The sequence below is a fragment of the Clinocottus analis genome, unplaced genomic scaffold, assembly GCF_023055335.1.
Source record: "Clinocottus analis isolate CAN_PGR_092001 unplaced genomic scaffold, fCliAna1.0.p SCAF_11, whole genome shotgun sequence".
Lineage (NCBI taxonomy): Eukaryota > Metazoa > Chordata > Actinopteri > Perciformes > Cottidae > Clinocottus > Clinocottus analis.
The window spans coordinates 17237828-17251308 of record NW_027175832.1 but is presented as its reverse complement, the minus strand read 5'-3'; the positions used below and the strand labels follow the sequence as shown (position 1 = coordinate 17251308).

General features: G+C 40.4%; 1 protein-coding gene across 2 annotated transcripts; it reads right to left on the bottom strand.

Moving 5' to 3' along the window:
• Nucleotides 1-1857: 1857 nt before the first annotated feature.
• Nucleotides 1858-4183, bottom strand: arf1 (ADP-ribosylation factor 1). 2 transcript variants are annotated; one of them, XM_068570156.1, is made up of 5 exons: nt 4092-4183; nt 2682-2869; nt 2451-2561; nt 2174-2298; nt 1858-2078 (listed from the first exon to the last, which is right to left on the bottom strand). In XM_068570156.1, exons 2-5 carry the CDS (start codon nt 2827-2829, stop codon nt 1905-1907), a joined length of 558 nt encoding a protein of 185 aa, XP_068426257.1. In that variant the 5' UTR covers nt 2830-2869; nt 4092-4183; the 3' UTR covers nt 1858-1904. The 2 variants fall into 2 exon arrangements, with proteins under 2 accessions (XP_068426257.1, XP_068426266.1); XM_068570165.1 differs by having other exon boundaries at nt 4088-4182.
• Between the last annotated feature and the right edge of the window lie 9298 nt (nt 4184-13481).

Genomic DNA, 13481 nt, shown 5'->3' with positions numbered 1-13481 from the left:
CTGCATTATCCATAGCAGCCTAATCAACCTGCAAGAATGCCGTCCTAGATTGCCACCCCTACACAATGTGAAACAGGGCGTGCTCTCCACATTACTGCTTCAACCCAAACATTGGGTTGCTTTACATCACCTTGGGGTATCGCATTTCTCTCTGGGTCAAAAGGCTGACGGCCCCCAAACAGGCTGCCATGACTCCAGGGGTTTTTTTGGAGGAGGGGGGGGGTGGTTAAATTTTTAGTATCATTTCCTCAAGTGTATTACTACTACTCTGTCTAGGGACGCAACACGTTTGTTTTAGTCATCACTCCAAGGAGACTGTCAGATAATTGTTTAAAGTTACCAGGACAAGTTGCTTTATTTTGTCTGCAGAACAGACAAACTTTACTTTATGTTCAGGAAAATTGAATTCCTTTCAAAAGTATTTTTTTTAATAATATTAAATGGATGATGGCAGAATTCCACCAGCATCCTGGCTCGTTTCTCTCACTGGAGCACTTGCATAGAACAGAGCCTACGTTAGTGTTATTAGTATCACCTGTGCACATTTTCTATGTAAAAGTACAAACTACAATAAAGGACAACAGCTACATTACACACCTTAACATTCAGTTTTATTGCATAGAGTGAAAAAATGAAAATCAGTTGCAGAAAAAAATGAAAAATGTATCCAGTCACTTTAAAGTGCTTTTTCCTCACAAAACACACACACACACACGAGATTAACAGTTCTCACAATTTTAGATTTTAGGCAGTTAAAAATAAAATAAAAATGTTTGATGCACCCTCAAGAGATGTACAGAGCAGTAAAGCAACACCCATAAATTTTCAAAAAGAAGCCTGAAGACAAAAAGGCCACACGTGTCTTGGGTGAGAAGGCGTTTGTTTGGCTTCTCGTTGACGCCAAACGCCATGTGCTGCCAAGGAACAAATACCGGCGCGACGTTAACCATGTAGCTGAAACTGATTTTGTATTGCCACCAAAATGCCATTTCTCAGATTTTGATAACAAAATTTAAAAGAAAGGCATGGCTTGCGAGAGAGCCTTAAGTGAAGGGCCATTGTAGTTTCCAACTTCTTTAGTTACAATTACCAAATACAGTACACAGAAGTTACAGGATAGGGCTGTTGAAATGATGTAAACACCCAGTGAATATGCACGACCCTAAAGACCAACAGACCACATCATGCAGTTTTCTAACAAGTATATTGCAAAGGCAGCACATGATAAACCTGAGACTCAAAAATACAAAAACCCAATGCAGTCTCAACAGACTGCCTTTTCAAACAACCAGGAAGCAAGTAGACGTGAGACTGTTGCAGCAATTCTCTTACTGTTTAACAAAGGCTGGTAAGTGTTCAGACACAAGTTTTCAACTCGGAAAAAAAAGTCAGTACAAAGAGGCCTGTGTGTACTGAATGGTAATTTGGGGGGAGGGGGGGTGGTACATGCAGTCACTTGTTAAAGTAACCACAGTGGCTGCAAGTAGTGCTTCAGTGTTTAAGTCAGTTTTTTAAATATTTTATTATTAAAAGCACCTCACCCGCTACAGTACATGTGACCAGATGATAAGTCATCAGATTGCATTTAGGCCCTGGGCCATGGTGCTGGTAAATTCTCATTCCTTACCTCCCTTTTCTTATTAAATTCACAGATGGCTGCCTCTCAGTCCAAAGAGAAATAATCACAACAGGATTTGTAGAGTGCAATAAGCTGCCCCATTATCAAATATATTTACAGTTAGATAAAATAATAAAACCTGACACCTTTACAAGAATAGATCCATCCCCACCACTGGCCTGTATGTTTAAGACAAAAACTGCTGAGGAAAAGACAACTTCCACTCCTTTTTGGACAACTCAGTTTAGCAAAACTTTAAGAGTACAGAGCATGGGAGATTGAGTGGCTAGCTGACGATTCTTTTTTCTTTTTTGAGCTGACTAGTCAACCAATCCAGTCCTTCGTACAGGCCTTCCCCAGAAGTGGCACAGGTCGTCTGTATGTACCAACTTCTATTGCGTAGTTTGCCAAGACCCAAGTTTTCTGTGATTTCTGCTGCATTCATAGCATTTGGGAGATCCTAGAAACAAAACAAAACATTAAAGCCAACATGAGCACAACAGGAAAGACTTGCAGAAAACTGGTTATGATATACAATACAGTAGTATGACCTACCTGTTTGTTGGCAAACACTAATAGCACGGCGTCACTCAGCTCGTCCTCTGACAACATTCTTGAGAGCTCTTCACAAGCTTCTTGGCATCGCTCTCTGTCGTTGCTGTCCACAACAAATATGAGACCTAGAACAAGAGCAAATAGGGACCAAATGACTAAGTGTGTGACGTGTCCCGTGTCTTTTAAAAGGCAATGCACTGGAAATGTAGTGAATATAACAAAACCTCTAAGAAAGTGACAGATGTAAACACTACAAATGTCAAAAACGAATCCGTACCCTGTGTATTCTGGAAGTAATGACGCCACAGGGGTCGAATTTTGTCTTGGCCACCAACATCCCATACTGTGAAACTGATGTTCTGGTATTCCACAGTCTCCACGTTGAAACCTGAAAAAAAGAAGAAACGTTTACATTTAGAATAAACATGAAGTTCTCATTTAACAGTAAAAAGACTAAAGTATTAACAAGAAAACACATGACATGCTTATTGTACAATGTTTGAGTTACCTATTGTGGGAATGGTAGTCACAATCTCTCCAAGTTTCAGCTTGTACAGAATAGTTGTCTTTCCAGCAGCATCCAAACCCACCATAAGGATCCTCACGTCTGTCTTCCCAAACAAACGACCGAACAACTGCGAAAACATAATCCCCATGGCGACTTGATTGGGACCAACTTTGGCTGAAAAACAAATTCTAAAGAGAAACAGATAAATTAAGTATGGCTAGTCAAGCATGATTTAAAGTAAGGCATGAACTATTTTTCAATCAATTGGGCATTGGATCAAAAATCTGCAACAATTCTGCCAACTCAAATTGTTGAATTAATATTTCACCAAAATTGTCAAAAAGTAACATAGTTCTAACTTCCCAAATTTGAGAAGTCACTGCTTAAATGTATCTAGTGCGTTATTACTTGGTGCAGCTGCACCAAGTAATAATGCAATAATAAGATATTTACACTTCATTATGTCTACATGATAAAACCCAAAAATAATTTTGGAATATTTTACAATTACGTTTTGAAGTAACTGGTGTTAAATGGCAGCTTATACATGCTGGACACCAGTAAAATGTGGTCTTTTGGCCTCCACGGGCAAGGAGGCACACGTTTACCCAAAACAAACTTTCATATTTTAAGAAGGAAGGGCAACTTGCTCATGTCCTGTTTCAACAATCAACGTTTCAAATCTGAGAGGACACGTTTCCTTAAATATAGCCTCCAATCTCGTTTACTCGTAATGAAAGGCCTTCACGGGGACACCTATGGGTTATCTTCCTATTAGCAGGCCAGTAAGCGGGTCGCTTAATTTGGTGTTAGTTTCCAATATTTGTGTACAAAACAACGTACCTCGACTACACGAATCGGTGAGCAAAGAGATCAGAGACAGGACTGAAGCAACGTTACACTTGTTGGACGAACGTTACATGTCAAGACCTCGACATTTTTGTCAATTTACGACCCGCGGCGGCTCACCGGAGGGTTTTGACATGTACCTTGCCATTGTGTAATGCAGAAAGCTGCCCGACTAACTTCACGTAAACAAACCACGCTAACTTGCTACGGCAGGTTGCTAAAACCAGTCCGACCGGTTACAATCGTGGACAATTTATTAAACAAACTACTTAACGAACACGCAACTATACTTATTTAACCTGTCCGTGTCAACTTGATACAGAAGGAATGAGTTACAGAGCGATGTGATAACCGGGTATATTCAGATAAGTTAGCTAGCATTCACGGTGAAGTTAGCTTTCAGAAGCTAGTCACAGTTTCTTCTCTTTAAGTCGTGAACATCGTCACCGCGGTCAATGAGACGACTTCTCTTAAAACGGCACGGCTTTTTATACGTATACGGTTTCATTTCACGAAAATGTATATTGGCTTCATAAAAGATTATCCGACAGACTTACTTACACAGGTGAGGTTTGCTTCCTTCCCCTGGAAAACAGCAACAATTTGACACGTCAGAGATTCCGGTCCAACGAAACTTCCGTCAAAGGGGAAGAAGTCGCCCCCTGTGGCCGGGGGGGAGAATTATTTATTGGATAATACATGCCATATATATATATATATATATATATATATATATATATATATATATATATATATATATATATATATATATATATATATATATATATATATACATAAATATATATATAAACTTTGTATGATCACTAATGCTGTTGTACACGTTACATTTGCTGTTGTACACGTTACATTTATAAGCATTTAATAACACTACCTTGATACATATTCGTATTTTTCTTTGTATTTGTCAACAATTATAACTTCTCTATGTTAAACAGCTAATGAGTGATTATTAACAGTGCAATAATCTGGCTGTAATCCTATAATAATATGTGATTACACACATCAACAAATCCTTACGGTGTATTATAAAGCATTTATTGTTTATAAAATGATTTTATAACCCTAACCCTATATTCACAGGCATATTAAAAACTATTTTCTAAACTGAAGATGGCATCTTGAGCCTAAAAGTTAATACTTCACCTGGAGAATAATCTCGATCCAACTAGTAGACTTTTTTTCCCCAGCGCTAACAGGGTACGTTATAGTTATTTTATTTTATAAGATAAGATAATCCTTTATTAGTCACAAAGTGGGGAAATTGCAAGATCACAATATGTGTTTGTAATATGTTTGAAAATGTGGTTTGTGCAGAATTAAATAGATTACATGCTTCTGAGGTCGTATAAGAGGTTTCTGACATGAAACAGCATACACTACCTATCTATTGTGTGTAAAAACTGTCTAGACTCAATATAATGTTGACATAGAGGACATTTCTTATGACCAATAGTGCATCCTAGTGATGACCTCTGGTCTGTTATACTGGACTATTTAAATGAATTAAAATCTATAGAGGTATTTGTTTTCAAACTATACTACTTCCACTTCCTTTTGATCCTCAGCCAGGTCATTAAGGACAAGTCTATCCATGCTATTGTTGGGCCAGTTGAATTTTAACCAGGGTCAACTATGCCTGCTACCCCCAGCAGAGGGGGCAGCAGGAGGGTGGAAGGGCAGGACAGAGCAGCAGGAGGGGAGAAGGGTCTTTAGTTGCTGATGGACCACACAGGAAAGGCTCATAATACTGTCTCACTCTGCAACCGTAATTTGTGGTTTTGTCCTGGCATCGCTTTCAGCATATTTTCACAGCAACTGCTGTCTTTTTAATGTGTGCGTGGAGGGTGTTTACTTGCGAAGCATTGTTTATATTCTGAAACAAAATCTATTGAGAAAAAAACAAAACACATGACAGATAGTTTCTCAGTTCTGTAAAAAGTTGCATTTCTGTACACACAGTGATACGTAGGAGGTGGTTTGTTCATTTCTTGCCTACAAAGTTGTACTTTGTGAATGAAACATTTGCAAAAGTTTGTGCAGTACTGACAAGTTTGGAAAGTCAGACTTGTTTCTGATGTTCTAGTCATGCATGAACTTGATGGAATACTGGACGTTTATATTTGATTTTGTATGGGATATATTGGAACTGACTATGGAATCATAGCCTCAGACGGCCATCTTTGGTATCCCAGAGGAGGCCGTGAGAATGACAAAGTAATGAAATCACCTTTGCCTCTAATTGCCCGTCATCAAATTTTCCACTTAGGAAAAAATTGATCACCCTCTTGTGGCTCAGAGAAACTAAGCAAGTATGACTGAAGGTAGATAACTGGACTGTTGGCTGGGAGGGTGTATATGCATGCATTCATCAGTGTGTATTTAAGTACATTAAGTGTGTGCATAAGTGGGTAAACATGTGTTGAGATGTTAGATGTGTTACTATCTAAAAGAAGAAAAAAAACATATTTAATACTGCATCATCTCATGTGCAGTTTGTATAATAAAATATATTTCTTAAAAACTAGCATTTCACACTCAATACTGCACTATAATTTTGGATGATCTAATACATGTTCTAAATAGTGATATTTAATGCCATGTCAAGTTGTTGCCTATTTATCATCTTAAAACCACTGGAACTGTGCATCTTTACTTTCAGACGAGTGACTTTCCTTTTAAGTTGTAACAGTACAAGTTGGGCCAATAACCACCAAACTGCTTAATACAACAACAACAAAACACATGAAAAGCACAGTCCAAGGACTTCAACACTGCACTGTGAACTGTAGTTGCTCAATGCAAAATATGACACGGACTGGCTTTAAAAATACCGTTTAACAAAACACACACTAAACTGTGGCGATAAGCTGTTGTTTGATTTGGTGATCCTCCACACAGCTGGGAAAAACAAAAGTCGAACCCCCATCCTCCTCATGTGCACCGAGCCAGAGCGCAGGTGCTCCATGCAGAGATCAGGGGGAACTCATGCAATGAAAGCTGTCGAAATACAATTTTACAATTTCTGTTTCTTCTTTTGAAGCAAATTTATAAATCTGGACCGGCGATAATCCCGTTGCTGAAATATTACACCCTTCTCGATGCATTGGCATTGTTGTTTTCTGACATACTGTATTGAAAGACTATCATTTCGAGATTTACGTATATATTCAATAGCAGCTGTACTAACGGAAACCTTTGAACCTTTTTTGGGGGTTAAATTGATCTTAATATGCATTTATAACGTACCATGTAGTGAGCCGAAGGTACAGTAAAGATCCTACGGGTAGGGCTGAATCCACCTTTCCGTGCTCCACAAGCAAACACAGCGGTAATGTCCATTTGAAGGGTTCCCCTCCTTCATTGTTTCTCCTTTTCGGCTTCATATCTCACTAGTTACTGACAGTTGTGATGTGGACTAGAAATAGGACAGTAGGGGGTGTATATATCACTCCCTCAAAGCACACACACAAACACACAAACAAATTCTGATGGCATCTCTTGTGTAAAAGCTTTGACAAATCTTCTCCCTCTCGCTTTTCCTCTTTTTTTTAAAATTCTTTCTTTATTTGTGTCAGATGTGTCCCCTGAACACATATTCCCATCTAGGGGTTCAAGGCTACATAGGTTACAGGTACAGTACCAGACTTTCAATGTAGCCCCCTTTTTTTAAAATGCAATATGCTTGTTGTACATTTCTGGGCAATGTAAATCTACTACATCATCACTTGAGAGACGTTAGCCAAGTTGCAGAGTCAGTCATGCCCAAATCAAAGTACGTTTAAGGCTGATGAGGCAGAGAGTGATGCTTGTCTGCAGTTTATGAATGGAAGAGGGCTGCCGAGGAGCCAAACAGGCTTCTCAGTAGGAAGTGGTATAAGGATCTCAGTAGGGGCCTTACTCCCCTCTGAGACGAGGCCTTGCAAGGATAAAAACGCTCAGTAAGGGGCTTGGGAACGCTGATCTGGTGTGTGTGTGTCTGTGTGTGTGTGTGCGCGCCTGTGTGTGTGTGAAGGAGACAGAGGGAGATAATGTGTGTGTATGCATAAAAGTGTACGCAAAAGAGAGAAGGGCTAGCTGCAGTTTTGTGAGCCTTCAAATCCCGACATGAAAATGTATTCAAAGAACTTCTTTTGGATTTGGAGAATTGTGTAAATGGTGTGGTGGGGGTTTCAATAATCATAATATTCATGATAATAGATGCACATTATGAAATGGCCCACAGGCAACCAATAGACTGCTGTGTGAGTCGTACAAAGGAGCTGGTTTGGGCTAAGCAGTGCTGGAACTCGGATGGACAGGCATGGGATGCCTCCCTCTGCGTCTCATGTCCTGGATTATAGGTCGGGCAAAATCCCAAAGGAGGTGTGAAGCAGGAAACAAACCAAACATTATTACAACGACCAGCATCGTTGCCATGAGAGGATCCATGCTGGCTTCGTCCATTGGCAACAAGTGCCAATGGGCACCCTACCCCACGCCTCTCACAGTAGGGGGCGCTACAGAGAGAGACAGGCCGGGGCAAAAGGATAAATGTGCACCGGTGTCGGCTGCCAATCACCTTTGTATGGTGATTGTCGGCAGCCTGAAAAGGTCGTTAAGGGGATTTACATAACATTTTGCACTCCGCCCCGGGTACATGAGGAAATATTCGATTCCATATTGAGTCATTACCTTATGAAGATTATTCTTGTGTGTTTTGACAGCAGTTTATAAAAACAAAGGCAACAAGGTGAAAGGCAATGAATAGTATATGAAATGCATACAAACCACATGTTAGGGCAACGAACTTACAAGTAAAAATGTTAAGTTCGTCACACATTATGTGTTTTTCTTGTATTAACCAAGAACCTATTGTGCTGTACATATTTCTATATCTTCTTCAGTATTTTGCTGTGTTTTGATTCAAATGTGGGCTAATTGTGCTACTGTAGCACATTTATGCATGAATGTGATTAAAATATTGGTCTTAAGCTCACTCCTCCAATGACAGCTGGTCTAGTATATGTGGGAGCCATTGGGGTTGATGGGAGATGTCCTGGGACATCCGTGACGTGATGGTTGGGACAAACTCTTCAAGGACGCACTTCCTCGGAAAGGACATGGCGTGGGAGGGGGGGAAATAAGAATGGGAATCGCTGGCTTGCAGGAAGTGGGTATACTGGCAAGGTACACATAGAAAGTGTCATCCATGCCAGGGAACTGGATTTCCTGGTGAAGGATGACTTGGTTGGACGTGAGGTTACCATGGTCTATGTCTTCAAATTCTCAGCACCCTTTATATGACCTACATTTAATGGAACAGTTCACCTTCCAGGAACCCGAGCGACATTTTGACTGATGTAATATTTGAGGCTGCGTCTGCTCTTTGTAACTCGCTTCAAGCATCCACATGGGCTATGACGAGCCATTGCAAGATGAAACAACAATGAGGATAAAAGTATTTCTTTGAAAGACTTTTTTTGTTTCCCTCGGTGGGTTGGTTTGAAGTTGATTCATGTTTGCTGTGTATACAGATTTTTAAGGGTTGTCCCACCCCTGTTCCCAGTTTTAAATCCAGCTATATCCCATTGGAGGAGGCATCGAAGATTAAAGTGTGAACCTGTTGCACCTTGGGGTAGATAATTGGTTGGAATGCACAGCATGTCGAAGCAGGGCCTCAACGACCAGCCAGCACCAACCAAAACCTGTGGCATCAAATCCAGCTTGGTGTCCAGATTTGGCATTCGGGATTTTTCTCTTGTCATGTTGATGCCAAATGATTTGTAACATAGTCATAGTCATAGACATTGACAGGCTGATTGTAAGTGGCCCTTTGGGCCCTTTACAGAGGCCTCATGGTGACAGGCCTAACATGCTCTCAAGGTGGTCCAGGTATGGTGTTTTTTGTATTGCTACTGACAACTGATCTCTTCTGCCTATGTAAGGCCATCAAAGATAATCCTTAAGTGATGAATTTGTAGGCGTTTTGAACTTTAAAGACAAGAGTGTGCGCCACAGGCCAGAAAACATCACGATAGTTTGGACAATTGATAATTTCTCCTTGACATCGTTGGTTTACTCCAAAGATGTTAATATAGCTATTTAACATGTGAGCTGTGTTATCAACCTATCATATTGTTGGTCAATGGTTTGATAAGAATGGCTTATTTTATATGTGTGTGTGTGTGTGTGTGTGTGTGTGTGTGTGTGCGTGTGTGTGTGTGTGTGTGTGTGCGTGTGTGTGTGTGTGTGTGCTTTCTGTGTGTGCTTGCTGTGTGTGTTGCTTGACGGCGCACCTGTCTGCCTTGAGGCCGGAAAGACTACAGCCTCTCATTTCTGGCTAGAACTCGTGTGGTAATGCATTAGAGGGCTTGTCATTGTACTTTATTGAAGGCCTCTGACAAGTTATTTGACACCCCTGACAGGGTCAGAGGTGTCAACCTGCTCAGACTGACAGGGAGATGGACACATAAGGGCACGGGCAAATTAGGTTGCTACCTGAGTCAATTGCAGGTTGTTGCCTAAGGGCACTATGGTGCTCCGCCAATAAAGCCCGGACGTAGTCACGTTTGATGCAAAGACAGACAACAGGGGAAGTGTATTCTCACTATTTAGCATTTGAACCACTTAGCTCATTTCTGTATTTTTTTTACTCTTTTGTGAAAAATGCATTTTATTCCATGTCCTCATTAATATGAAAAGCACACATGGGAAACAAACTGGACATGGTTATAAATCCAAATAAAGGGATAGTTAGCGCATAGTGTCACAATAATTTAACATATTGTGACTACACTTGCATGTAAAGATGGGATCGTAAGGACCACAAAACAGCAAACAATTTAGCTGAAACGGCACAGGATGGAAATAATGGCACAATGAATTCTAAAGTCTCAAATCCTTGTTAAGACCCTCCATCTTTCAAACTAAACTGGATCACACCAAGAATCTCCTATCCCTTTATCCTGTTTAGATCCTCTAATCCCTCAGCCATTTTCTATTCTTTCTCTTTTTCTCATTTCAAATGGCAACTGTTGGGTTGTCCAGCGTTGGAACGTTGAGAATTTGTCCTCTGAGTGAAAGGAAAGTAACTATATTGAAGAAAGGAAGAACAGCTTGACAGAGCCGAGAATGCTACGGATCTCTTTAAGTCCCATAATGAGATGTTTTCTCTGCTCGGCGCTTGTATTGACATGGAGACTAATGATTTCCACAAAGTGATAGATTGGGAGAGTAATGCGCTGGGCTGGGAAAGACAACACAAAGTGATTTAATTTGCAGAGTAGCCAAGATACTTAGTGCCCCTCTTTATATGGGATGTGAAGGGCCTTTATGACATCACTTCTCTGGAGCAGACACACGCAGACGCAGTATTACAGAGTTTGCATCTACCTTCCTAACGAATGGGAAACTAATGAACGACAAATTTAAAAGCAAACATGTCTCTCTTGATCACTGACAAATAGGTTTAATACGAAGATGCAGTTGTATTCACTCAAATACTGCAAACGATTAAAAAAAGTAAATGACATGACTTGAATGAGACTCTCCTGCAGTCCAAGACCTTCCAATTAGGTACTAATGTTATCTATATTAACCCTTCGCCCCTTCCCTGACTTAGCTTTATTTGGGGAAGGGCAAGGGGGTTGGGGTTGCCTCAATAAAAGCAGCACTAAAAAGCAATTACAGTGCTGTGAAGAATGGGACTTGTCAGTAATTTGCTGTCTAAAACCGTGGAGATTGCAGGTCTGGGGCCGATTGGAATTCTGAGCCTGGAGTGCAGTGTGGGAAAAGCAGTGGGAAGGCAAGCACCACCCTTTGTGAGGTAATTACTGGAACTACCAGAGGCCAGCGCCAGTCCCTGCTAATGATAACCCCGCTCCTCTCCCCTGCTAGTCACCTTGTAATTGATACACCCAATCTCACTCACTCAGGACATGTCCACAATAATGCGGATGAATTTGGACATGCATCTTTTTTCCCTCATCCATCTACACTAAGCTGATGTTTTTCCAACCACCAAGAATGGAACTTTTAAAAACAGGTGTAAAACAAAAACAAGGCTGGGAATACAAAGATGATAGATACAATTTTGATTAAAGCATTTACTAGTTTGGTTTGCATTGAACCAAATTCTTCCAAATGTACATGTGTTGTTTGCTCGTTGAGCTGATGAAATCAAATCGGAGTAGAATAGGAATGGAGGGTGAAAGTATTTATTGATTTACATATAGATCATGTTACTTTCAGTATGACTGTTAGTCTGAAACAAACTGATGCATAAACAGATCTGTTAACTGTAAGAGATGCTCCAGAAATTATGTTTTCATAAAAATAAACTAATTTGTTTACATGGGTTACATTGAGTTGTTGAATACATGTAACTGACCCTATCATGTATTCAATGTTTAAGTTGACATTTTCTTATAAATTTGAAAAAGTTTGTTAGCCACGATGAAGTTTTCAGACAATCAAAGAATGCTCAGATCTTCCTCCACTTTCATATTTCCTTTGATGACAGTTAGAGGCATATCAAATAATGATTTCCCTGACATTCATAAATGACACAGAGATAGGTGAGGCAGATGGACCGCGAGGTGCCTATCTCCAGCGGCCTGATGTTCGGCTCATTTTCCAGCAACAAGTGTAGCGATAAAGAGCGGTGAAATTAGCATGCTAGCTCACTAGCCCGCCCTCAGTTAGCAAGCTAGTTTGTTCCACGGTGCTTTCCTGCTACACTGGTCACAAAAAATAAGCCAATATGCTTACCAACATATGCCTCGTAATATGTTACTACTCCACTGCTTGTTTTAGCTGAATAAGATCATTTCAGTGAGTCTGTGACTTGCCTGTAAGTGGGTTTATTTTTTTTTTACAGATTTCTCCAGAATGATTTGGATGCTCTCACCATACAATCTCCAATAACAAACACCAGTAGGATCCACGTCTCCACAAGTGAATACATGATATCAGTCTATACAATAGGCGTCGTATACATATGAAATTAGAAATTAGAGATGAGAAAAAGTGAAAATATATTTGTAAAACTGATAGAAACTGCTTCTGAAAATGCACACGTGCTCATCCTACCTGCTGAACCGCTTTGAGCTACAAAGAGGTGAAAAGGTGACTAATGAGTGATCATGTCTGCCTCCTCCTCCACACTTCAACCCCGGCCTGCATTGATCTAGAGGATGACCTCTTGTCAACCTTAAGGCTTGCAAACCACCACCACGGGCAGACACATCATACAGCAACATACCTGAACACTCTTCCTCAAACTGAAGAGTCTGAGCAGTCAGGCAGTGTGATAATCACATGCGCACACATGCATGTGCAAACGCACCTATGGACCTGTGTGTAGTGCAGTAGTACGTCTCCCTCCCTCCTCCCCTTGTCATCTCCCCCAGTTTGACTAATGTTCTCTTGTAAGTACAGGGGTGGCAAAATTCCTTTGTTGGCTTCAACAATACAAACAGACACTTCAAACGGGGATAAGGCTGCTTTACAGGTGCCACATCTCTTCTGATGATGGCTGCTCTCTTTAGAAATCTTGCAGATAACCCATCATCCTCATTCATGGTAGGTGACATACTTCACACGTTACCCTCCCTGGCTGTAAAAGAGAAAATGTAATGCCATGATTGCGTCAGATGTGAAGATGTTTCCACGGAGCCATGAGAGAACGGGTTGTTTTGTGTGCACTGAGTTACCTCTAAAAGAGTATTTTATCTGTCTACTGTATCTAATGTTTTTCCAAAAGTGGCAAAAAGTGATTTGTATTGTGTGATAAACAACACATTGGTGGATCTTAAGTTAGAATTTAGTGTCTGAAGTGTTGGATAAAGGTGTGAGTGCTGTCAGGATTTATTTATTTAGAAAATAGAAGTGAGAAATATCACTTACAAGCCATATATAAAACTGGACTGATAAGGCAAAAATAAAGGCATT

Coding starts and splice junctions, on each gene's coding strand:
- arf1 (XM_068570156.1), bottom strand. CDS start 2,829: ATGGGGATTATGTTTTCGCAGTTGTTCGGTCGTTTGTTTGGGAAGACA. Junction 2,562..2,681: donor GACTACCATTCCCACAATAG/GTAACTCAAACA, acceptor TCTTTTTTTCAG/GTTTCAACGTGGAGACTGTG. Junction 2,079..2,173: donor TAGTGTTTGCCAACAAACAG/GTAGGTCATACT, acceptor TTTTGTTTCTAG/GATCTCCCAAATGCTATGAA.